Source organism: Lissotriton vulgaris, chromosome 9, assembly GCF_964263255.1.
Source record: "Lissotriton vulgaris chromosome 9, aLisVul1.2, whole genome shotgun sequence".
Lineage (NCBI taxonomy): Eukaryota > Metazoa > Chordata > Amphibia > Caudata > Salamandridae > Lissotriton > Lissotriton vulgaris.
Genome location: NC_141697.1, coordinates 871,245,759 through 871,272,645, shown reverse-complemented (window position 1 = coordinate 871,272,645; position 26,887 = coordinate 871,245,759). Strand labels below are relative to the sequence as shown.

At 45.6% G+C, this 26,887-nt stretch overlaps 1 protein-coding gene across 1 annotated transcript in view; it reads left to right on the top strand.

The window, feature by feature from the left end:
• Positions 1 to 25,824, top strand: part of LOC147692403 (olfactomedin-4-like) — a 40,073-nt gene extending 14,249 nt beyond the window's left edge. The window contains exons 2-5 of the mRNA XM_086938619.1: positions 3,273 to 3,425; positions 11,166 to 11,378; positions 16,046 to 16,196; positions 24,646 to 25,824. Coding sequence (XP_086794745.1) covers positions 3,273 to 3,425; positions 11,166 to 11,378; positions 16,046 to 16,196; positions 24,646 to 25,484 — 1,356 coding nt within the window. The 3' untranslated portion in view covers positions 25,485 to 25,824. The remainder of the gene's footprint in view (positions 1 to 3,272; positions 3,426 to 11,165; positions 11,379 to 16,045; positions 16,197 to 24,645) is intronic.
• The last annotated feature ends 1,063 nt before the right edge of the window (positions 25,825 to 26,887 follow it).

The following is a 26,887-nucleotide window of genomic DNA, read 5'->3' as shown; positions in this document are numbered from 1 at the left end:
ATGCCTGCTTCAAACTCCTCCAATTTAACTTTGTACATCAGACCTACCTTGCCCCACACACACTACAAGTTATCTATCTTTCCCACCAAGAGGAGTGCCCATGTTGCAGAGCCCAATCGGGCAGATTTTATCCATATGGTGTGGTCTTGCCCTTCCCTGACCTCCTATTGGCAGGAAATACTTGCCCGCCTTAACGAGTCCTCAGAGTGGGATGTCCCAATGGAGATTAGACAAGTGTTGCTCGGATTGCTTCCATTCCCGGCGAAAAAGAAAATGAGCAGGGAGTTCGTCACTTTGGGTCTTGTGTTGGAGAAGACGTGTATTGCCATCACATGGCTTAGTCCTACTCCCCCCACCTAAAGTACATGGTTGAGATATAAATAATAATAATAATCAACAACTTGTAAAGCACGCTACTTACCCGTGAGGGTCTCAAGGTGCTGGGGGACGGGGGTGCTACTACCGCTCGAAGAGCCAGGTCTTGAGGAGCTTTCTGACGGTGAGCAGGTCTTTTGTCTGCCGCAGATGGGTGGGAAGGGTGTTCCAGGTCTTGGCGGCGAGTAAGGAGACTGATCTGCCGCCGGAGGTTGTTCGTTGGATGCGCGGGACGGAGGCCAGGGCGAGACCGGCAGAGCGGAGCTGGCGGGAGGGGGTGTAGAAATTGAGTCTGTTGTTCAGGTAGGCTGGTTTGGTGTTGTGGAGAGCTTTGTGTGCGTGGGTGAGGAGCTTGAAGGTGATCCTCTTGTTGACGGGGAGCCAGTGCAGGTCTCTTAGGTGAGAGGTGATGTGGGTGCGGCGGGGAACATTGAGTATCAGTCAAGCAGAGGCGTTTTGGATGCGTTGTAGTCGTTGCAGGTGTTTGGCCGGGATTCCTGCGTACAGCGCGTTGCCGTAGTCCAGCCTGCTACTGACAAGGGCTTGGGTTACTGTTCTTCTTCTCTCGGTTGGGATCCACTTGTAGATCCTGCGAAGCATGCAGAGGGTGTTGTAGCAGGAGGATGAGATGGCGTTGACCTGTTTTGACATGGAGAGGGAGGAGTTGAGGAAGAATCCTAGGTTGCGTGCATGGTCCGTGGGTGTTGGGGCTGTTCCCAGTGTGGTTGTCCACCAAGAGTCGTCCCAGGCTGAGGGAGAGGGGCCTAGGATGAGGACCTCTGTCTTGTCCGAGTTCAGTTTCAGATGGCTGCTCCTCATGCACTTGGCGACGCCCTTCATTCCCTCATGGAGGTTTGTTTTGGCGGTGTGTGGGTCCTTGGTGAGGGAGAGGATGAGCTGGGTGTCGTCGGCGTAGGAGATGATGTTTAGGTCGTGTTGGCAGGCCACTTTTGCAAGGTGGGCCAGGTGAATTTTGAACAGGGTCGGGCTGAAGGATGAGCCCTGGGGTACGCCGCAGATGATGTCGGTGTCTTCGGATCGGAAGGTCGGGAGGCGGACTCTCTGGGTTCTGTCGGAAAGGAAGGACGTGGTCCAGTCCAGGGCCTTCTTCTGGATTCCGGCTTCTCTGAGGCGTTTTCCTAGTGTGCGGTGGCAGACTGTATCGAAAGCAGCTGACAGGTCCAGGAGGATGAGGGCTGAAGTTTTGCTGTTGTCCAGTTGGCGCCTGATGTCATCTGTGGCAGCGATGAGGGTAGTCTCTGTGCTGTGGTTGCGTCTGTATCTGGACTGGGATGGGTCTAGGATGTTGTTGTCCTTGAGGTGGCAAGTCGGGTCAGCAGCGAGTTGTCGATTTTCTCGATGACCTTCGCTGGGAAGGGGAGCAGGGAAATGGGTCGGAAGTTCTTGAGGGCTTTGGGGTTCATCTTGGGTTTCTTGAGGAGGGCGTTGATTTCGGCGTGCTTCCAGCTTTCCTGGAAAGTTGCTGTGTTGAAGGAGATGTTGATGACCTTCCGTAGATGGGGTGCGATGGTTGCGTCAGCTTTGTTGAAAACGTGGTGTGGGCAGGGGTCAGACGGAGATCCTGAGTGGATGGAGTTCATGACCTTGCATGTCTGTTCGTCGTTGACGTGGGACCAGGAGGTCAGCTGGTTGGTGCAGGTGGTGTTCGGGGTGGGGTCTGTTGTGGGTGGGGCTGCTAAGGAGTTGAAGCTGTCGTGGATGTCGGCGATCTTGCGATGGAAGAGATGGAAGAAGGTGGCTAGTAAGTCGCACAGATCTTGCGAGGGCGGGATGTCATTGGTGTTGGCGCTGGGGTTGGAGAGTTCCTTCACAATGTTGAACAGTTCTTTGCTGTCGTGTGCATTGATGTCCAGTCGGGTTTTAAAGGTCGATCTTTTGGCTGATCTGATGAGGTGGTGATGTCTGCGGATGGCGTCCTTGTGGGCTGCGTGGCTGTCTGGTGTGCGGTCCTGGAGCCATTTCTTCTCCAGCTTCCGGCATGCGCGTTTGGAGGTCTGGAGTTCTTCGGTGAACCAGGCGAGTTGGTGACTGCTGAGGAGGTGTGGATGAGACAAGTGCGAAGAGATTAAAAAACTTGAGGATAATGTGATGGCCTGGTCCTCAATGCTGTCTGAGCTGAGGGAGCCACAGGATGAGCCTGCATCTGAAGGAGAAGCTGACAAGTTGGCGCCTCATCCCCGGGGGTGTGAATGCAGGGAAAAAACAAAGGTGGAAGAAGGCTATGAAATCTAAGGGTAACCAGAAATCGCTTACAATGTTTTGCTTCTTTCTTTATTGTGCTGGCCTAACACGAAAGCAGGTTAAGGGAGGCGGGGTTTAAATTGTTATACATCAGCATGGGAGTTAAGTAGATGATGCACACATTATCTTTCTCCCGTATAGTTAAATTGTGGTTGGGGTAATACATATGTCTTTTTGACTACTACATAGAGTTTTAGCCCTGTCTCTGAGAAAACTGTACCTTTGAACAAGTAATGTGACTTGGATTATTTATATCTGTGTGGACAGGTTGAGGAGGACGCAGGGAGCTTACAGATGGACTCCTTATGATATGCACTACCTATGTGATATCCCTATATGCCAATAAAGTATATGGCATAAATATTACCAAAATACTTCATGAATACACAGGTGTTCAATACTTCTTTTGCAACTAACTTGCCAGAATCACATTTTTTAACAAACCACATCCTCATGATTCTAAGGACTAATTTTCACTATAAACACATAGCAAAATCGTATGACTGTGTCAAAGCTTGGGTCTGTTTTTCCTAAACCCCACTACTCACCGGACGCAACCAGCAGTCTTTGGAATCGTACCCTGAATTGAGCCAACCCGTCTCACATCTGTCTACATTTTCTTCTCTCTGCTGCAGGATGGACAGAATGTCAGCGGTTCAGTGGATGACAGTGGCAACTGCCTTTGTAAGGTGATACTCCCGGATAATACCTTCCCCATGCATCGAATGGAGTCCCTGGAGTTCACGGCCTACCATCTGAACGTCAGCGTCCAACAGGAACTCTCAAAGGTGAGAAAAATGCCGCGCCACCCTGCAGGAACCACATTTGTGCTGCTCCGTCAGTGGGTAGGACAAAAATGGCTGCCACCTATTTGTAATATTTATTAAACCATCATTATTCATATCAACTTTCGAAACAAATACAAATGTAGTTCATTTGCCTCAGGTACCACATATGCTGATTTTCATATCAAAGTAGTTTTTATTGAACAGTGGGCCATATGCACGAACACATTTTCCCATAGACACAGAATGGGTAAAACCCTTTATTACATCTGGCCCAGTGTCTGCTAAGTGAATCTTTATGCTTATCAACTATCATATTGCAAGGTGGCCCTAGATCATAGAGCAGAAACTTCAGGGGATGGGACAAAATGGCTGCCTTCCTTTGAAACGGTCATTGGCAAACCTAATAGGTCTTGCCTGCGGGTCCTACTGGCTCTGTCAATTGCTTTTGACAGCGCGATACAGGGTTGGCACTCAGTTGAGAATCATCAAAATAAAAATACAAAGGTGCAATGGTGGTTGCGTCATTCCACGGACGGGCATATGTGTCAGAATGTATGATTGTTACAGCAGAATGATGCAGGCACCATTTGCTTTCATTCTTTATTTACAAATCCATGATGGCAGATGCTCTTTTGGTCAGTAAATAAAATATATATATATTTTTTTAGTGGAAAAGAGGCAATTTAAAAAAAGACTGCGAGTGTTGGGGGAATTGGTGCCCTAACAGAGGAGTGAGAGGGGGTACTAAGGGGAGAGCAGCACATGGAGGGTGGGGGCAGAGAAGTACAAGAGGGAGAGAACAAAACAGAAGCACACAGAGGAGAGAGAGAAACACACACATGGAGTGTTTTGCGGGGTGAGAGTAGCGCATGGACAAGAGCAAGTAACAGAATTGGAGGGAGGAAAATCACAGACGGGAGACAGTTGGAAAACGGATGCACTTTTGGAATGCTTAAGCAAAAAGAAATGAGAGAGCAGTGGATGAAAGAGAGAGAAAGATGAAGGGGGAAGAGAGAAGCACATCAGGGAGACAGCTGGAAAAACATGTACCTCAATGGAGTGCATAAGCAAAAAGAAGAAAATCTGTTCCCTAAAGGTGAGCAGTGGAAGGATTACAAATAAAGAGGATCTGCTGCAGGAGAAGGGCAAACTGAATTAACAAATAAAACCATCAAATTGCAAGCAAGCGACAGTGGCAATAAAGCCAACCAATGGTAAGCAGTGGATGGGCTTTAAGCCTACAGGAAGATCTTGGTAAGCTGACAGTAGGTCTTGTGCAATGAGACAACTTGCACTGTTTTGTAGGTCTGACCTAAAAAAGAGTCGCCCTTTGTACATTGACTATTCTTCCTCATCATGACCTCCCAATCTCGAATACTAGTCACTCCACCCCATATTGGTCATCATCAAGTTTTGTGCACTTGTCACTGTCCCTAATGAGCGTCAACCAGGCTTGAATATAAGTTGTCTGCCTGACACTAGCCATTCAGTGTTACGTACTAGTCACTATACCTCATAGTTCTCTTCCAAACATGTATGACTCCTCATTAGTCAACAACACTTGTATGGCCACTCTGCCTAACACTGGTCAACCAGTCTGGTACAGTGGTCACTCAACCTCATATTGGTCACTCAATCGTGCATTCTGGCCACTCTGACTCCTACTGGTCCAACATGCTTGAATATTGGTTACTTGTCTCACTGATAATTCACTAAGCTCATTTAGCGATAATTATTGCTATTTGTTGCTACTGGGGTCATATTAGCAACAAATAGCAATAATTATGGCTAAATGAGCTTAGCGATTATTTTTTATTGCCGCGCATCGCTGGATTTTATCGCAGAGATAACGTGCTATTGGCAACGTTTATCTCAAATGTGATAAAATATCCAGCGACAGCAGCTCTATGCGTGAATATCCCTGGAAATCCAGCGATATTCAGGCATCATCGCCAATAGGGTCTTAACCTGAATATCCACCTCCCATTGGATATACAGGTTAAGAAGCGGTTTGAGCAGCTGTTAGGTTTTGGCGATATTCGCGCTTAGCGCAAATTTTATTATCACTTCGCCTGCGTTGATAATAGGCGATAGCGATGTTAGCGACTGGTTTCAGCCGCTAACAGGTTGGGTACGCCCACTTTGCATGTCATTAGCGATAAATATTGCTGACATACAAAGCGGGCCCCAAACCGGTTGCTATCGCCTACAAGCTGTCGCTAACTGTTGTTAGCGACAGCTTGCTAATAGGGCGATAAAATTATTGCCGCTTTAGCGGGAAAAAGTCCTGCGAAAGCGGCGATAATACCCTTGATAATACGCCCCTATATACTTTGTTATGATGGCAGTTTTGTGAAGGATGGGTCGGGGGAAGATTTTCCTAGAGTTGGTCTCTGCACTATATGATCAGCCGACAGCAAGGGTTAGAACTGGTAATCATGTCTCAACTCCATTTCTAATATCTCGGGGAACCAGTCAAGGATGCCGCCTTTCCCCGTTATTACATGCCAAAGTGGCTGCACTGCTGGCACGCTCACTGAAAGAATATCATGGACACCGGGGTATTTGTTTCCCTAACTATAATCTGATCATGTCAGTCTACGCTGATGATATGCTGCTGTACACTTGTGACGCCACCACCAACCTTTCCCCTTTAACACCTTCCATGCTCATGACGAGCTGAGCTCGTCATGAGGCACGGTGCTCCGGTGCTCATGACGAGCTCAGCTCGTCATGAGCCGTGGAATGCTCACACGCGGGGATAATTCCCCTGCTGTGCTGAGCGTTCCACGGGAACGGGTGCAGCTGTGCGAGCTCAGCTCGTCATGAGCACCGGAGAGCCGTGCCTCATGACGAGCTGAGCTCCTCATGACCATAGGGTGCTGTGCGCGCCCCCCAGCAAAGCGGGGGAATTACCCCTTGCAGCCAGGGGCGGCTGATGGAATTCGAAATGGGTGAGGCGTATGCAGAACGAATCAACACATGCGAGCGAGCGTAGCGAGCGAGCCCCACTGCAATAAGGTTTCTCTCTGAGATGTAATTTTATCCTGATAAATGGCACCGCAACTGACATACGCCTAAAGCCTGTCAGTATGATTGGCTTTGTCACTGGGTGCTAGCGGGTTAAGATAAATGAATGACAACAAAGATTTCTTATAAATAATTAACATTGAAAATGTTTAAATTCTGAAATAGTGAGTCTGTGAATTAAATAGCATTGAGGCCTGTGGAAGGAGTTTTGGCCTTCAATTATGTGTGCTTTATGTTAGATATGTATCTTCTTTTTCTCAGCATATCTTGTCCATCTGCACACCTTCAACCCCCTCTTTTATCTCTTCAGCATCCTCTTTTCACTCTTCCCCAAATGCCCATCCTCACATCTGTCACTTCACTGCCCCAACATGTACTGCACTCCCTCAAATATAAGCACCTTAATTTCTCTTACTTTTGCCTTAAATATTTTGACATCAGTGAACCCCCTTCACACATATTTCCACAGAATTTCAGTTGAAATTGAATACACAAACATTGTGTGCTCTGCAGAGAGGCCAGCCCGCTGACAGGCACTTTGTTTGGCTTTAGCCTTACCGCCTGTGTGCTCAATCAAAGCACCTGGCATGGCTCAAGTAGGTAACTTGAAAAATGCATATTGCATCATGCTGCCCCCCTTAAATGCCTGGTGCATAACCAAACCCCTGCACATTGTATATAGAAAGTTTTGCCATATTGTTATCAGAAACAGGGTTTCAATAAAATCTTGAAAATAAAAAACCATATTGCGCTAATCTTAAAATGAACACTGCTAAAACTACGTCATGCTGCATTTAAAATATGGCTTCCAGGAGTACATTTACTTCCTTCTCTAAAAGGGAGCAGCACAAGTCAGAGTCCGTAACATCATAATTGCTTTGACAATTCATTGTGTTAGGATGGCAATAATGATGATTAATGCTGGGGATTTAGTACAGATGAATCACCAAGAGACACTCTAGACATAATTGCTGATAACTGCACCCACGCTCGAATCAGCAGCGCTGCTGTTCTATGGTGTGGTAGTTTGAATTACCTACAGTAGACCGCTCCAGTGAAGGAACCCCATTGCTGGTCGACTGCATGGTCATCAGGTGCAACCGTCACCAACTGCAGCAGGTAAATGAAGCCAAAGGGCCCCAGCAAATCCCAACAAGTACTAGAAACCCAGACATCCACCCATTTGTTTTCCTTGCAGTCCCTGACCACAAGATGCCTGGTGATTGAAGGGGTCAGCGTTTGAAAAAAGCTCTCCTCATTCCCACTAGGAACCGATATATGAAAGCATTTGAACCCATGGTAGCTAATAACCACAACATTCTTATGTTGGGAGGTTGATGGAAGAAACTCGGGAAATAAGAAAATCCTTACCACAATTATAACGCGAACAGATCACATCACATATAAAACCCACGTGCACTCTTTCTCTAATCAAACGGGTTACACAGTAAGAAAAGATAAGGGCCTGTAAAAAACGGCCCTGCGCAGGGCAATCCACTAGAGAACAGGGCATTCCATATATAGAAACTGCGTGTACCAGACTGAATAAGGAAGGAACTGAAACAATATTTCGCTACCCCAGCAAAGACTACCCATACCATAATGCCTCAGTGCATTAGTCCGCACATTCCTGAATGGCCCAGTTAGTTTACAGGCATCTCAAGGTATGTGTGTAGACAGACATCAACGGTGTAGTCTGATAGAAAAACATTAAGAAGACATATAAATATCCAGCAATGTGTAACCTGATACCAAAGAACGATGCAAGCCTTCGCCAGGATACTACCAGTCTCAGACTCCATGTGCGTTTCTTTTTAACTGATCCCGTGACTGTGGGGCCATTTCTTTCAAGTCACGGGGTGTCCACTAAGAAAAGCAGCATGCTGCCATCGGGCCTCGTGGGGGGGCGCTTGCCGGTGGGAGGGAGGGGGTGTTAAAATAATACTATTCCTACCTGAGGTCCTGAGCAGGTCCGCGCCTCATCTGGGTCCGTTGGCGCCTACATCCCCCCTCAGCCAATACTGGCTATTTTTCGCCCACTGCACACCCATTAGGAGCCCAAAGGGCTCCTAATGGGCATGCCCAAATAAGTCAAAACACAAGTGCGCATGAGTGAGCACAGTGCAAAAATTCGCCCTCCGTCCCCACTCATGCGCACTTGTGTTGTGCTGCTGCCTGTTGCCCCCCACTGGTCTGACAATCATGTCAGTCGACATGACGCCAGACCGCCCACCCCCTTCAGACTCTGAAGGGGGTGGGCGGTCCGACATCATGCTGACTGACATGATTGTCAGTTCTCCCTCGGCGTATTTGAATTTGAGAAAACTGATTAAGTTTACTTAGGTTCAAGGACGCCGAGGAAGCTGCCGGTGGGGGGGCTACGCCCCCACGCCCCAATGGACGCACCGCGCCTGTTTGCAGCGAAGGGGTTAAATTATGAAGCTATAAAATGCAGAGGAATTTCGGGGTTAAAAATGAACTGGAACAAATTCATAATTTTCCCACTAACACCCTCTATGGTTCCTTTTGATCTAGATTTCCCACTGCAGTGGACCACTGTTTCTGTCAGATACTTGAGTATACAGGTGCACACTGATTCAGAGTTAGTGCTGCGGGACAACTATAGAAGGGCAATCACTAAGCTAGAGGGTGACATAGAGAAATGGATCAAGTTACCCCTTTCTCCGGTGGGTCGCATTTCGTTGATGAAGATGATTGTTTTGCCTAGATTATTATTTCTCTTCAACAACATCCCTATGGTGGTCCCGCAGGACTTTTTCGAAAGACTCAAAGCATTGATGGTTAGGCTGGCTTGGGTGAGAAAATCCCCTGGGGTCAAGATGGACACGCTTACACTTCCATATTCTATGGGCGGACTAGGTGCCCCGGATCTCGATCTATACTATTGAGCCGCTCTGTGCTCACATGCTTATTTCTGGTGCCACGGACCACATACTCTTCCACACCACCTCTTAGAGAGGATTGCGTCTGATCTGGCCCGCTCCATAGGCAACTCACCCAGCTTCCCAACAGGCATTAAGGTGTTCTTGACTCTATCAATTCGATCGTTCATGCGTGGTGCAAGTTATTAACACGGCAGGAGTGCACTCTGCTTTATTCTCCACTCATCCCTCTGGGTTGGTGTCATTGGTTCCCACTGGGCTCTGAGGTTGCTGTGACTCAATCACTTGGGAACGTTCAGATCCATAATATGGGATAGTTCTTCTCTGAGGGTAAAGCCCAGACTTGGGATGAGATTGCCGTCGGTGAGCATAGTGCCAGCGCTCTTGTGCAATTTCAGTATTTCAGGGCACGACATGCTCTGAGAGCACTGCTGGGATATGAGTATATGGAGCCCCCTGCGCTCTCGTCTTTCGCTTATCTACTTCATGCTAAGTCCCCATGTACGTCATCTCCAATATATACACAATGTCCCAAGAATACTACCGTACAAATGATTCTCAGCTGATAGAGCAGTGGCAAGTTGATCTGGGTGCTCCCATAGATGACAGTCAATTGAGATACTGCTGCGAGATCACACAATTAGTGTCGCTGAATGGCAGGCATAGATTAATCTACTTCAAGTTCCTGAATAGGACATATTACACACCAGCACATCTCCATAGATATGGATTAAGAGACTCAGATAGTTGTGAGCGATACGGTGCTAGTAGTGCAGATTTTTTACATGTGGCATCGGCCTGCCCCCGGATTGCCACCTTCTGGAATCAGATCTTTCAAGAGCTAGGAAAGATTGTGGATATTCCGCTCACCCATGACCCGCTACTGGTCCTATTGGGATACACATATGGGATAAAGATGTAAGGAAACGTCTGGGTTTGGACTTTCTTCTTGCTAAGTGATGGATAGCGATGCGGTGGGCATGTGGCCGTCCTCCATCAAAATCTGAGTGGGAAAAGGACACGATGTTTTGTAATACACAGACTGAAACATATAGCAAGTTAATGCCCCCACAGAGCCGCCCCAAAAACTTCTGGGGTTTGTACAAACAATGGGGCATATTAGCAAGAACCTCGTTACAATTATCGCTGTTTTAGCGGCAGGAAACTGCGGCTAAAACGGCGATAATGGGCTTGCTAATATGCGTTATAGAATTCCATTAGAAGCCCAGGTTAGATGTGCAGGACATCTAACCTGGGCTTCTATTGGTATTCTATAACGCATATTAGCAAGCCCATTATCGCCGTAAAACGGTGATAATGTTAACGACGTTCTTGCTAATATGCCCCAATATATTTTGGCTAGGGAGGTAGACGGGACGAGTTATGTTTAATACCACTGAGTTGTACTATGTTGTTTAAGTAACAGTGTGTTGATGTGGGCTGTTACAGGGTGCGGGGTTAATCCAGTAGAAGTGATGTCTGCAACAAAGTACTAGTTGTTGGGCTATATTACCTGACATTAGGCTACTGTTCCTGTTGTTCTATCATAATGGTCATTCTCTCTGTGATTTTTTTCCTTCTTTTTTGCTCATCGCCTGTTATTTCCCATTGTTATCAGTTTAAGACACAAATAATTATGTACACTGCTGTGAATGGTTAAATAAAATCATTAAATAAATACAAAAAAAGCTATATACTTTGTTGTGACCTACTTTCCGAGTTTCTTGATCACTAATAGGGTTTCCATGCACTAGATTGTGCCTTCTCTCTCATTTATGTGACCTGTCCCATATTTTTGCACCTATAGATACAGAGCTACCGGAGCAGCTTTAACTTGTACCTGCAGCGGCTCCAGAACTTGACCCGCAGGGTGGAGGTGATGGAGTTGGGTGGTGTCTCATACACTGAGCTGGACTTCGAGTTACTGAGGGTCGAAATCCGGGAGATTGAGTCACTTGTGACACAGCTGAGGGCGTCCATGGATGGCAGCAATGTCATTGTGGAGTCACTCTACACCGAGGTACAGTACGCTTTTCAGCACAATTTCTGTGATCCACCAACTATGTATCTTATCATAATGTTGGCAATCTCACTACAAAACTAGAAACCATCCCTCATGTAGAAGGACTCGCATGACTTCTACCAGTACTTAGAGGGTACAATGAGCAGGTGGGCTTTGTCGAGAGGAAGTTAGAGGACACTTAGGGCTGAAGCACAAAAAATGAGGAGGAAGGTTCTTTCCAACAAGCCAATATTTACACAGAGCCGATGGGAGAGTTTCTGTGCATCAACTCGGTGGCAACTTCAAAACATGCTGGAAATCTCTTAAAACCATAGATTACAACACAACAACCAAAACTCTAAAACTCAATTCATTATGACGTCCCATAGAAATGACTTAATGCGAGCTGGTTACAGCCGCGGTCCATGCACAGGTAAGAGCAGTGGGGCAGTGAGCACAGTGGGGTGGGGAGAATTTCGAAATACGGGCAAAAGGGAAAATTAATTATATATTTAATTTTTCCTCGTGGTCGTATGTTGAAATCTCCCCGCCACCCACACTGGGCCACATCTCTCTTACCTGCACGGACCGCGGCTGGATCAGGCAAATGTAGCACCACATTAAAACTGAACGGATGTATGACGTTACAACGCATGCTTTTACCACGCATGCCTTTACAACGCGGTTTTTACAACGCATACCTTTACAACGCATAGTGCTTTGGGGCGCTGGATAGTGAATAGTTTAATTTACTATTCCAACTCCAGTCCCCGTGGATAGTAGGGAAGGTGTTGGATAGTAAATTAAACCTATTCTCTATCCTAGAGCGCCCCCAGCGCAATGCGTTGTAATGGTTTGCGTTGTAAAAGTTGCGTCATAAAGGCACTGCGTGGTAAAAGTTGCGTTGTAAAGGATGTTTACCAAACTGGACGACTTAGTGTTAATTGTTACTCAAGTCAAATCATTCAGCATCTGGTTCTGGCGACAGGAAACAGGTGATCTTCAGTAATGGACCTGAAGAGATGCCTTTCTACTAGGCTTGGAAAAAATCTAGATTACACTGGCATCATTTTGGGAATTTTGTGTCACGCTTCCGACACAAAATTGTCCAAAACTGCATGCAAAAATATAGCACTAAATGATTGTATTGTATTGTATTGTCATTGCATTTATATAGCGCATACTACCCCCTGACGAGGCGTCGAAGCGCGTTTTCGGCGGGTAGCACGCTACTCCGGGACCCACAGAGGATTAGTGTTGAGTTAGTATAGTGAAACATGCAAGTACATTTTAAGTGGTGGATAGGTTAGTCAGTTATTTGGATTTGGAATGATAGCAGAAGGATAAAGTAGGACAAAGATTAGTATTTATTTATTGCTCGCTTGTTGACGCATGCTGTTCAGGGAGCCTATAAAGGATTAGTGGTGAATTAATATGGTGAAATATGAGGTAATTTCAGTGGTGGATATTAGTCTGTTACTTGGAGTGAGAAGGATATCGGATGGATAAAAGGGGAAGAAAGATTTGCATTTATATAGCACTTAGGGTTAGAGATTCACATAACTATGATACCAAGGGAGCTGAAATTAGACAAGGTCAGTTGCTCAATAAGAAGTCCTCATGGTACAATGTGAGACTGTTTTCTAGTTAATTCACCCCCTGTCCCACTGCCAGACTCCCCAGGTGAACTACCTGTTCCAGAATGCAATGCTGAAAATAATCTGAATTATGAGCAGCATCGTCATAGACATGATGATACATTCCACTGTAGAATGGCAGGAAGCTGACACAAGCACATGTGAGAGGAGACAGAGGGACACCTTATGATAACCGCCTTGGATCTAAAATGGACTGTGTCAACATCGGAGAGGTCAGGAGAGAGGTACAAAGTAGGGGTAGAACAAGAACCAAAGGAGCTATCCTAATGACGGATGGAGTGTAAGGCAGGAACTGAAACAAGGGCAGTGTAAATCTTCAATATCTAAGCAGTCAAGACTGTAAAGCAGGATCAGATCTAGACAACATAGGCAGGCTCAGCAACTTTAATCTTGTACTGGACGAGATACTGAGACTCTGCCTTTCTGTGATTGTGCCTTTTTCTAGGCCTTTCCCTGGTGGCTAATTGTTGTCAAGTGCTTTGCTTGGTCCTCTGAGAGATGGTGGGGTACCACCAAAGTGGCCTCACTAGATAGATAGAGTTTACTTGCTAGAAGCTTCTAGCTCCTTCTATTTTGTCTGTTTGTTGGAGCTCCCTGTTGTATGCATTGCTTTCCCCGTAATGGCTACAGTCTCCATGGTACGCATCCTCAATGCTGCAGTCTCTTGATACCAACTCTTCCCTGTGACCAGGCTGTGCGGGTCAGTGGGTAACCACTGTCTACAGTCAATGGGGTGAGAGGTTTGGTGGTGGGACGGGTACAATGGGGCTCAGTCATAAAAACTATCCACGTCTCACAGACCATTCCACGATATGCACCAATTTGGTCATCATAACTTATTACGACACATTATAACAACAACTTCCTGAAAATCTCAACACCACTCTGTTATATTCCAAGAGTCAGGTTCTTAGAGCCACTCAGAACTTTGCTAATGGTTGTGGTTCACATTCATTTCTGTGCAAGCAACTCCCCTTTCTTACTCTTGAATGCACTTTCTATCAACCACCCCAAGCCACCCTAGGGTGCCCGTCTATAGGTAATCACGTGCTATTGCTCGATATGGGAACAAACTATATATATCATGTTCTTGTTTAGCTTAATCATCATGATTGTTTCACCATCTACGATTCTTGTAAACCAACCCAATGACACTGAACTTCTGAACTCCTTTGTTTCTATAAAGAGGCCTTCTGTTGGAAGAGCTACAAACACACACACATAAAAGAATTATAATAGCCACCCATTCTTACCTATGTGGACTGCACCCCTCCACTATATCCAACCACTGACAATGCTTCAGTATCACACTCTATCCAAATCTATTGTTCCTCTTTCACCTTAAAAGTACTGTTATGCCTCGCCAGTACTCTCCTGCTGGATAGTAAAGCCATTAATTCCAGTCACAGCTTTAGGATGCTTCTCAAGCCCAGATGTCTTTCAGCCTTAACCGTGGGCAAATCTACTATCTGTTCCAGAGGTGTCCAGCATAGGTCCACATGTAAAAGATGCCCTTCAGATTCTGGTGTTACCCACTAACTATGCAATGATTTGCCCTTAGATAATTTTCAAGGGAAATTATATTATATGGAAATCCGGAAAATATGACATGGAACACTTCCTCCTGGACCAGTGTTGGACGAACTTGACTTTATCTATCTAGATTCTTTTTGTTATTGTTCCAAGTCTTATTTTATGCATTAATTTGGTACCATGACCAGTACGAGGATAATTTTCCACATTCTGATTTTTATCTCACACTGTTGACGTTCACGTTTGTGATATTTCAAAGAACATCAAGGCTTCCTTCTTTACAGACTAAGGGCCTGATTTCCTGTTTGGTGATCTTGGAGTTGGCTGTCACGCCTCCGCCCGCTCCAGGACCGCCAAACTGTAGCACTGCATGCCCACCCGCCAGCCCGCCAGATTCCGAGTATTTTAGTGGTCTGGCGGGCGGGAAGTGTGGCTGTCCATCTGTGGTGCAGTTTAAAGGCTCATATGTGAGCCTTAAACTGCACAACCGCTGGACCGCCAGTGCACGTTCCTGCATGATATGGACTGTTAGGTCTATGCCGTGCAGGAATGGGGTGCATGCACACAGGGGGGCACAACAAACGTTCCCCTGTTTGCACCCACATGCACAGGGCCAAGAGGGGGCCCTGTAGGGCCTCCTTTCTTTCCCCACAGCATGCAATTTCATGGAGTAAGAACCTCCATGAGACAGCTGGCGGTGACAAAAGTCGCAATATGCTTGGCGGTGCTGCAGGGCACCACCAAGCATATTGCGGCCTCATTACTGCCTCGTTACCACCAGGGATCTCTGATCCCTGACAGTTTCAGCAGTCCCAGGGTGGTCCGACTGCCAAAGTTGTAATTCGGCGGTCGGATCGCCGGTGCAGCAGTGGCCAGACCGCCACCACGGACACCCAAACTCAAAATGAGGCCATATTTCAGTACCAACAGGCTGAATATTGTACCTGATATGAGAGCTCACTCTGTTAAGACATGGTTGCCACCAGATATGTGGCAATTCATTATCCTGGAAATGCCTGTAGTTCGCATAAGACAGACTCTTGGAAACTTCTTATTGGGAATGCATGCCACCGCTGATCTCACCCCATAACCTACTGAACGTTGTACTAATATTGAATTCCTATCTTTACCTAGCAAACACACCACTCATACTCATCTCCACAAGCTACAAGTGGTCACCTTGAAAAATGGCAGTCTGTTATGTCCAATCCCAAAGCTGTGTGTACACACCCACTCTAGATACCTCCTCCATTCATCACCCCTACATTTATTAATTCAATTGCCTCATGAAATGAATGCAGTTTTCCTTGTTCCTTCAATAAAGCCCATTGAATCCTTTTCGGGCATTGACAGTCCTGTAGACATTTTTTATTAATAAATACAAACGTTTTTATGAGTACATACAAAAACACATTTGGTTGCACCATTGGCACCCCACCACAAATTGATTGTTTTAGTCTCTTGTGATGCCACTTAAATTTTCTTTTCTTGCAGATAAAAAACATTTCCTTGATGGTGAATCAGCTGGAATCTTTCGACAAAAACAACGTGCTAGCAGTGCGGCGAGAAATTATGGCCCTGCGGAAGCGACTCCAGGACTGCGAGAAAAACCAAGGGAAGGCTACTCCTTCGCCTCCCACCTACGGTGCGTAGTGAGACTGCTTTTCAATCTTACTACAGAGTTACCTACCATATTAACCTGTTAAGTACGGCCGTCAGTGCACTCCCTCACCAATGCATCTGTCAGCCATTGGCCGACACTGGGAAGGGTTAAAAAGTCCCCTCTGGTGCTTTGCATTAGAGGGTTTACTATTTTTCTGCATCTCGGGCTGCTCGGGAAGAGCTTCCCAAGCAGCCTGAATGTTTTTTTATTTGTAATGATGACCAGTGCGCAGGGCATAAGTGAAAGTAAAATGAGCAGATAGGCTCATTTCACTTTCAGCGACCAGTGCTCGAGGTAATATCTCTGCCCCGAGTATTGGTTCTCTTGGGAGAGGTATCGTTGGAACCCTCTAGTGGTACCTCCGCTCAGAGGATCCATGCTTGGGTATCACCACATGAGAGCGATCCCCAAACAGTTAGCCACCCATTACCCACCAGGGATAGGTGGATTTGACCCTTAGGCAAGAGCTTGTGCTCCCCCAAAACCCACCTAAAAAATGTCAGTCTTTCTGCCTACTTTTTGTTATATAAATATACAGTTGGGGTCTGCCCACCAAAACATAGCCTTGTCCCCAACCCAAATGGATATCACAACAGTCTTTCTGCCCTACCATGGGAGCAGATTGGGGGAATTACCCCCAACATGCAGCCCTGGGGCAGGCAGAAAGCCCACTAGACAGCAGGTTATTTTTTTTAAATAAAAATATGGAGGTGGGGCTGCCCACAATTGGCATGGCCATACCCCCACCAAAAACAAAAAAGCCAGATAGTCTTTCTGCTCTCCTGGGGTCAGATGGGGCTAATTACGTCATCTAGGTATAAGGGATTTTTTAAAGTAAAAATATAGGAGTGGAAGCTGCCCACTAGGGCATGGCCACGTGTCAACCCTCTAATAGACGGGACAGCAGTCTTTCTGCTCCCCTGGGGGGATGGATGGGGTGAGTACCCCCAATCTGCACCCCTGGGGGTGCAGAGAGCCCAATAGACACCAGGTTATATATTTTAAATAAAATATATTGTTGGGGCTGCCCACAATAGGCATGGCCATTTCCCCCAGCGAAAACATGAGCCTTCCAAATGAAATCTAGTGTGTAAGAAAGAAAAATACCCTCTAAATCATTTGCTAGTATGGGTGCACACAAATTTAGTGATGTACAAATAAATAAAAACACTGCTCCTACACTCCATATCTTGTGCCCATTTATGAAATACATAGGTTTTCTTGATACCGTTTTTTCACTCTAAATATTTCACTATATGAATTGGTCATACTCAGTACAATGAAAAACTATTGTATGGTGCAGGTCAATTGTTGTCTCTGGGTACCTTGGGTTCTTGTAGAACCTACAAACCCTATATACCTCCGAACAAGAAGGATCTAGCGGACATAGTGGTACATTACTTTTGTAAATGAAATCATGACAAAAGGTTACAGATGAAAACATATTGCCATTTTTCCTACTCATTTTCTATATTTATACAGTTGAAGGATCCACAGATATTACCCCTTGCTGAATTTAGAATTTTGGCTACTTTTTAGAAATCTATAGCTTTCCTGGATCACTTAGCAGTTTTACATTGGTTTCCACCACACACTGGAAGTAGGTTGAGAGCACAAAATATTGGAAAAATCAGCTACCTCTTTGAAAAATGCCAAAATTGTAGTACAAATATGTTTTTTTTATACATCTCTGCATATTGCTGAAAGCTGGGAAAATAGTGAAATTAGCACAGCAAATTGTTCATTGAAGCTATTTTAAGGAAACAAAAAAGACACTAAATCCATAGCACTTTCTTGCTATTTTTCCCCCCAAATCAAAACGTGGCTATATTTGGCTTATTTTCTCGGTCCCCCAAGGGAATCCAAAACTCTGGTTACCTTTAGAATCCCCGGAATGTTGAAAAAAAGGACACATGTTTGGTGTGCATACCTTCTGTGTAAAAAAAAAAAATTATAGAGCCCTAAGCTCAAACTACCCCAAATAGCCAAAAAAGGGCTGGGGGGCAGCAGTTTGGGGTTAGCCCCCTAGTCAGCAGAGCAGGCAAATTCAACCTGTCTTCACCATACATGCTCTTCAAGAAGTGAGATATGCCCGTGCACCTCAATCCTGTCATGTTGCAACATTTGGTTGTTCACTTAGTACTGGCTCCATCTAAACAGCTAGGAATGGGCAGACATCTTCTGCTGCACTGCACCTCAGCTTTCCCAGTACCAGGACTCACACATACATTTCAGTCAAGCAATAGCAAAACTGTTCAGCAGCACCCCATTGCTATTACAGTTGCTGAGCTGGCACATATAATTCTGAAGACAAACCCTGCTGCACTCTATACCATCCCTGTACAGTTAACCTACACATACAGCTGTCACTGTACCTCTCTACTAGCCTGCTGCTGCAAACTCTCCACCTCTCCCATCAATAGACTACATTGGCCCTGTACACATATCCTCAATGAAAATACAACACACTCCCAGTCACAGACTCACAGGGTACACAGTAAACACTTCAAATGCTTCAATGCAATACAATTCAATACAAACAAGATTCCATTCAATTTCTCTCCACTCTCTCCACCTGCCACAATGTTTCCAGCTCCACCATGGAATCACCCTTGTGCACCAAACATTTAACATAACATGTTCAATTAAACAGCTTTGCAAATGGCTTTTTTATCATGACAAGCAGATACCTGCAAATCTTTCTTGTCCCCAGTTTAATAAAGATTTAACCTGATCAGACAAAGCTATATAAAGCTTGCCTCCCATGATATACAAATATTTTTTAACCTTAGTTTCTCAAAAACTCCTGAACAGACTTATACCAGATCACAAAATGTACCTTCTGCAGACCAAGATCTAGCATCCTGCAAAATGTGGAGTAATTCCGTTGAGCAGTTTTTGAGATAGTGCTTCTGAAAGAAGTATATGGAAAATGCATGTTATTTTATATTTTAGGGTAGTAATTTTTCTCACCCCCCCCCCCCTTAACAAAATAACCTTTACACGTTCTGTGCAAAAATTAGGCAGAAAAGAGCACTTTGCTAGAAAGGTTTGTGATGTTTCGTCAAACGCTGCTTAAATTATAAGCAAAACAAAAATTGCATTTCCTATGAAAACGCTAAGCTAACTATAACTACCTATATATAAAAGGGCAAGACAATACCAAAGGGGATGATGGACGGAGCATTTAAGCAAATAAAACACTCACCCCCAGTCAACTGATCAGGGTTTAATCCATAATCATTCTTTAGCTCACTCCACCACCCCAGTTCAGACATGGCCATATGCAAATCTGTCTGACCCTGTGCCTCATGGGAATAGTCCAGACCAAACTGCCAAACCATGTCTTCCCTGGACCGGAAAAAAGCATCCTGGGACCGGTTTCGGGTTCATAACCCTCATCAGCCAGGCTATCTTGAATCCAGTGGCAAAGTGAGCAAGAGACCCACGTCTGGGCATACCCTGCCAACTTAGGGCGAAGAAAGCGATACCAAAGGGGGTGATGGATAGAGCATTTGAGCAAATCAAACACTCACCCCAAGTCAACTGATCTGGGTTTAATCCATCATCATTCTTTAGCTCACTCCACCACCCCAGTTCAGACATGGCCATATGCAAATCAGTCTGACCCTGTGCCTCATGGGAATAGTCCTGACCAAACAGCCAAACCATGTCTTCCCTGGACCGGAAACAAGCATCCTGGGACCGGTTTCGGGTTCATAACCCTCATCAGCCAGGCTATCTTGAATCCAGTGGCAAAGTGAGCAAGAGACCCACGTCTGGGCATACCCTGCCAACTTAGGGCGAAGAAAGCGATACGAAAGGGGGTGATGGATGGAGCATTTGAGCAAATCAAACACTCACCCCAAGTCAACTGATCTGGGTTTAATCCATCATCATTCTTTAGCTCACTCCACCACCCCAGTTCAGACATGGCCATATGCAAATCAGTCTGACCCTGTCGCTCATGTGAACAGTCCATCTCGAACTGCGAAGCCATGTCTTCCCTGGACTGGAAACAAGCATCCTGGGACCAGCTTCGGGTTCATAACCTCATCAGCCAGGCTATCTTGAATCCAGTGGCAAAGTGAGCAATAGACCCACGTCTGGGCATACCCTGCCAACTTAGGGTGAACAAAGCGATACCAAAGGGGATGATAGACGGAGCATTTGAGCAAATCAAACACTCACCCCCAGTCAACTGATCTGGGTTTAATCCATCATCATTCTTTAGCTCACTCCACCACCCCAGTTCAGACATGGCCATATGCAAATCAGTCTGACCCTGTCGCTCATGGGAACAGTCCATCCCGACTTGCGAAGCCATGTCTTCCCTGGACAGGAAACAAGCATCCTGGGACCAGTTTCGGGTTCATAACCTCATCAGCCAGGCTATCCTGAATCCAGTGGCAAAGTGAGCAAGGGACCCACGTCTGGGCATACCCTGCCAACTTAGGGCGAACAAAGCGATACCAAAGGGGATGATGGACGGCGCATTTGAGCAAATCAAACACTCACCCCCAGTCAACTGATCTGGGTTTAATCCATCATCATTCTTTAGCTCACTCCACCTCCCCAGTACATACATGGCCATATACAATTCAGTCTGACCCTGTGCCTCATGGGAACAGTCCAGCCCGAATTGCAAAACATGTCTTCCGTGGACCGGAAACAAGCATCCTGGGACTGGTTTCGGGTTCATAACCCTCATCAGCCAGGCTATCTTGAATCCAGTGGCAAAGTGAGCAAGGGACTCACATCTGGGCATACCCTGCCAACTTAGGGCTAACAAAGCGATACCAAAGGGGATGATGGACAGAGCATTTGAGCAAATCAAACAATCACCCCCAGTCAACTGATCTGGGTTTAATTCATCATCATTCTTTAGCTCACTCCACCACCCCAGTTCAGACATGGCCATATGCAAATCAGTCTGACCCTGTCGCTCATGGGAACAGTCCATCCCGAACTGCCAAGCCATGTCTCCCCTGGACCAGAAACAAGCATCCTGGGACCAGTTTCGGGTTCATAACCTCATCAGCCAGGCTATCCTGAATCCAGTGGCAAAGTGAGCAAGGGACCCACGTCTGGGCATACCCTGCCAACTTAGGGCGAACAAAGCGATACCAAAGGGGATGATGGACGGCGCATTTGAGCAAATCAAACACTCACCCCCAGTCAACTGATCTGGGTTTAATCCATCATCATTCTTTAGCTCACTCCACCTCCCCAGTACATACATGGCCGTATACAATTCAGTCTGACCCTGTGCCTCATGGGAACAGTCCAGCCCGAATTGCAAAACACGTCTTCCGTGGACCGGAAACAAGCATCCTGGGACTGGTTTCGGGTTCATAACCCTCATCAGCCAGGCTATCTTGAATCCAGTGGCAAAGTGAGCAAGGGACCCACATCTGGGCATACCCTGCCAACTTAGGGCTAACAAAGCGATACCAAAGGGGATGATGGGCAGAGCATTTGAGCAAATCAAACAATCACCCCCAGTCAACTGATCTGGGTTTAATCCATCATCATTCTTTAGGTCATTCCACCACCCCAGTTCAGACATGGCCATATGCAAATCAGTCTGACCCTGTGCATCATGGGAATAGTCCAGACCGAACTGCCAAGCCATGTCTTCCCTGGACCGGAAACAAGCATCCTGGGACCGGTTTCGGGTTCATAACCCTCATCAGCCTGGCTATCTTGAATCCAGTGGCAAAGTGAGCAAGGGACCCACGTCTAGGCATACCCTGCCAACTTAGGACGAACAAAGTGATACCAAAGGGGATGATGGACGGAGCATTTGAGCAAATCAAACACTCACCCCCAGGTATCCTCAGACGTGAGTCCTGTGCTCTCCATGCCACTGGAATCAAGCTATCCTGGCTAATAAGGGCTGAAAGCCCGAAACTAGTCCTAGGATGCTTGTTTCCAATCCAGGGAGGACCTGGCTTGGCAGTTCGGGCTGGACTGTTCCCATGGGGCACACAGTCAAGACAGATTTTCATATGGCTGAATTCAAAATGGAATGGGATGGTGAGCAAAAAAACAATAGATTTTGGCCCAGATCTCTGTACTGGGGTGAATGTATGACATTGTTCTGCATTCTGTCCATCAACTGTTGTTTTTGCATTTGTCACCCCGAGTGGGATGGGTATGCTCAGACGTGAGTCCCATGCTCTCCATGCCACTGGAATCAAGCTATCCTGGCTGATGAGGGCTGAAAGCCCGAAACCGGTTCTAGGATGCTTGTTTCCAGTCCAGGGAGGACCTGGCTTGGCCCTTCGGGCTGGACTGTTCCCATGGGGCACAGGGTCAAGAAATATGGCTGGGTTCAAACTGGAATGGCATGGTGAGCAAAAAAACGATGGATTTAGGCCCAGATCTCTGTACTGGGGTGAATGTTTGACATTGTTCTGCATTCTGTCCATCAACTGTTGTTTTTTATATATAAAGGGCCAGCACAAAAAGTCAAAAGAGGGCGCCAGTGTGCAACAAATTACATTTAAAATAAAATATATTGCTTGCTAGGGTTGAAGGAGAGTTTGGAGAACAAGGAGATAGATGTACCAAGCTTTTTTACTGTTCCACACTTTCCAATTTGACAAAAGTACAGGATTTGCGAATGAAAAAAACATTTTGGTTAAATATCAACTCCAGTTTGTGATTCAGAAATAGGTTTACAAATGATTACTGTATAGCAGTTTGGATGGAGTGTTAGGGGTAATAATGATTTGGTCACCTATGTATAAATGGTTTACAAACAATATGTTGTTTGCAAATTATTGATCAATAACAGACTGTCAAATGGGGTGATACTGATTCACAATGGGGAAAGGTTGTCTCTGGACCTCTTTCCCCCTGCGAATCAGGGTGCAGGTTCAGGGGAGTAGGTTGTGGGGTCCTCCCGTTTCTGAAGTGTACCCCTAAGGAAGTTGGGCTGCTTTTGAGAAAAAAATGATTTTCTGTTTTGAAATGCAATCATCTGTGTGACTGTAGCCAATCACAAGGGGTCACAAATTGCAAACTGACAAATGAATACCAGATAGGTAGGTCATTCTGCACCCCCTGAAATTCATTATTTTGTGAAGTGGCCTATTCGTATACATTTTGTTTTGCAAAATAAAATAGTGGTTTACAACATGCCAGTATGCAATTGGCGACTGCTGCTTGTGACCACTTTCATAGTACATTTGGCCCAAAAGCTTCTTAAATGTTTATGCTTCAGCAGCGTGGAATCTCATAAAGTGAGACATAAAGCAGAAAAATTAACATGTTCTAGAAGTAAACAATAAAGCTTAGGCCATTTACCGGACACACCGTTCTGAACAATAGAAATTAAGACACCTATTTAAGCAAACTCTGTTTCAGTCCATAGTTTTTAGCTTATGCATAGTTATGCATGAACCTGTGCACAAGGTACAGCCACACACGCACATAGAAAAAGCACATTAATAAGCCTTCAACAGTTTTTAGGGAACAGAGATTGAGAGGCATATTTACAAGAAAGTGGCGAAGCGTGTCATTAGTCTAACAACACGCTCCGTCACTTTAGAAACACAGGGCTGCACCATATTTACAAGTATATGGTGCAGCCCTGCATTTCCCCCTGTGCTGGTGCTAAATTTAGCTGCGTAGCGCCAAAGGAGGGACCATTGCACCACAGTGCAAGGGTGCTTGCATTGAGGGAAGTAATTGTTTATGTGCAGGAGGTTATCCCTTCCTGCACATAAACAATCTTTAAATGGCATTTTGTAAATTCTATGCGCTTAATGCAGCACACATAGAAGTTGGAAAACGTAATTTTTTTAAATATTACTTTATGTGCAGGAAGGGACACCGTCCTGCACATCAACAATCAATGGCGTTTTGCTGTTTCCATGTGTGCTGCACAATGCAGTCCACATGAAAACAGCAAAAACAAGGCGAAATGAAGCATTGCCCCTTGTTACGCCTGTTTAAGAGCAGGTTTTGCCCATCAGATTTCCAGGCTCCATTCTAGGACTCCACTGCTCAAATCCTTACGCCTGCCTCATAGCAGCAGTAAGGGTTATTCAGTGCTATAATCATAGCCCTCTCCCTGCCTTGTTCGAGTTGCGTCACGCTTCCAACACAACTCCTGCAATTGCTCCGTTTTGCACTGGCAGATACGTTAGTAATACTGACGTATCTGTCATTCCTTGCGACATGATGCGTCATACAGTAAATATGATGCATCCATCTTGCCGCAAGGAGGGCGCAGTTTAAACAATTGCATCGCTTTTTTCACACAGCAATGCAACCGTTTTCATAAATTAGGCAAACATTAATCTAGGGATAATTTTAAATCTTTCTTTACATAATAATAAATGCCATTGCACACCATAAAAACAGAAGGTCACACCACACCATGCTGAATTTTTTTCCTTGTTTGTCCCTGTTACAACAGGTTCCTGCAATCATGGTGGATTAACGAATGTCAGCAAACCATTTGTCGTGCAGCTCAACTGGAAAGGTTTCAGCTTTAAATATGGCGGCTGGGGTAAGGACTCCTACACTCAGGCCCCTAATAAGGACATGTACTGGGTGGCCCCATTGAACGGAGATGCAAGGATGATGGAATCCTTCCGCCGTTACCAGTCCTATGATGACCTCCTCCTGTATAAAAGTCCAACAGACAAGTCACTTCCCAGATTACTCTACGGCAGCACGTATGACTACAGCAGCTGTGGTCAGGGTGGTGGCATGATTGCCTTTAACAATTCCCTTTACTACAACTGCTACAACAGCAGGGACATGTGCAAGTTGAATTTGGAAACCAGTGCAGTGGAACGCAAGCCCTTGGTCAATGCGGCGTTCAACAACCGATTCTCCTATGCTGCAGTCACCTGGCAGGATATTGACTTCGCGGCCGACGAAGAAGGCCCCTGGGTCCTTTACTCCACAGAGGAAAGTGCAGGTAATATTATCATCGGAAAGCTTAATTCATCCTTGTTCGTGGAGAACAGCTGGACCACCACTCAGTATAAACCTGGGGTTACCAATGCCTTCATGATATGTGGAGTTCTTTATGCTACCAGGCCGGTGAACACCAGACGGGAGGAGATATTCTACATGTATGACACCAAGACCAGCAAAGAAGGGAAACTGAGCATAATGCTTGACAAGATGATGGAGACAGTGCAGAGCCTGAGCTACAACCCCAACGACCAAAAGCTCTATATGTACAATGACGGCTATCAGGTTACTTATGACACCAACTTCTCCCCGGACACTACCCCTAACTAAGGAACCCGTTATGAGCCCCATTTTAATACCATTGAGGCAAAACAGCAGGTTTTGGCCCCATCAAGCTAAGAGATTCATAGTAACCCTGCAGATCCAGTGCGTTTCACCGGGACACTTAAACTGAGAAAAATACCAGGAAATACCGGACCAGTTCCTGCAGAAAACCCTAAGAGTGCTAATCGAACTTTGTTTCCCTATAAAGCTTTTGGCACTGTAATATGCCAAATAAATGTCTAATCTCCTACAGATTATCTCTCATTCTCTTAAAGTGTGAAATGGTACAAAGTGAATTAGCCTATGCTTGATCATAACACACCAGCAATAAAGTAAGCTATTTATATATGTTTCATCCTAAAGAGTTATTTGGAATATGCCCATGAACAAATATAAAGAACCTAAATGAAGATGGCCTGTTACACAGACCTATATAAAAAATGTTACCCGGTCTGCATGGCAGGAGCAGCTTTGCTAGATAAGAAGGTCATCGTGGGTTATCTGCAATGTCATGTGTGTCACATATGTGAGTCATGGTAAGGATCCCCACTTTGGGGAAGGGGCATGTCCAATACTGGCATAACATGTGTCTTTGATGTGATAGGTGTTTTTTCTCTTGAGCATAGGAGCATAGGAGGAAGGGGCCTCCAAATTGGGCATTGATATGTAGGAGTGCAGCAACAACGTTTGCTTTAATTCGGCCTCTACTCTATTTGAGGCTCAAGTTTCACTAACAATGTAAAATCCTTCCCCAGATCCTCCAGACATACAATTGTTATAGCTATGATGTCAGATGTGTTTTAAGGAAGGACCCTAAGAACAGCAATAGCCAACCTCTAGAAATGTAAGACTGCATTCACTGCTGCAGAAAAGAGAGGCTGTGAGCTCTGCTTCTTCCCTTTTCCAGCTGAAATGACTCCTAACCCTTTCGATGCTGATGACGAGCTCAGCTCGTTATCACCCACGGGTGTCGTGTGCTGATGACGAGCTGAGCTCGTCATAGTGCCACTAAAATGGCATTTTCCAGCACACAGCGGGAAAACGCCTAGCAGCCAAGAGGTTAAGGGCTGAATTAGAGAATGGAATCCCTACTCTCCAAAAGAGGCACAAGAGATTGCATTGTAGACTATTTATCCTATCTCTTCAGAGGGACACCCTTCAGAAATGCATTACACTGAAATGAGAAAATGCACATTTGCTAAACAACCTATAAGTATAGATTTAGTGTAGGACAATACAGTGTACTTCTATTGTCTTCCGCTTGAGAAGCAATATTTCCTCTTATTTATTTCTAGAGAAGTAACACCTCCTCTATGTACTTCTCTTCAAAATCACTAAAGGACAGCTTTTTTCATAGGAAATTACAGCCATTCATGCAATGAACGGTTCACCCAACCAAAAATGTAGGT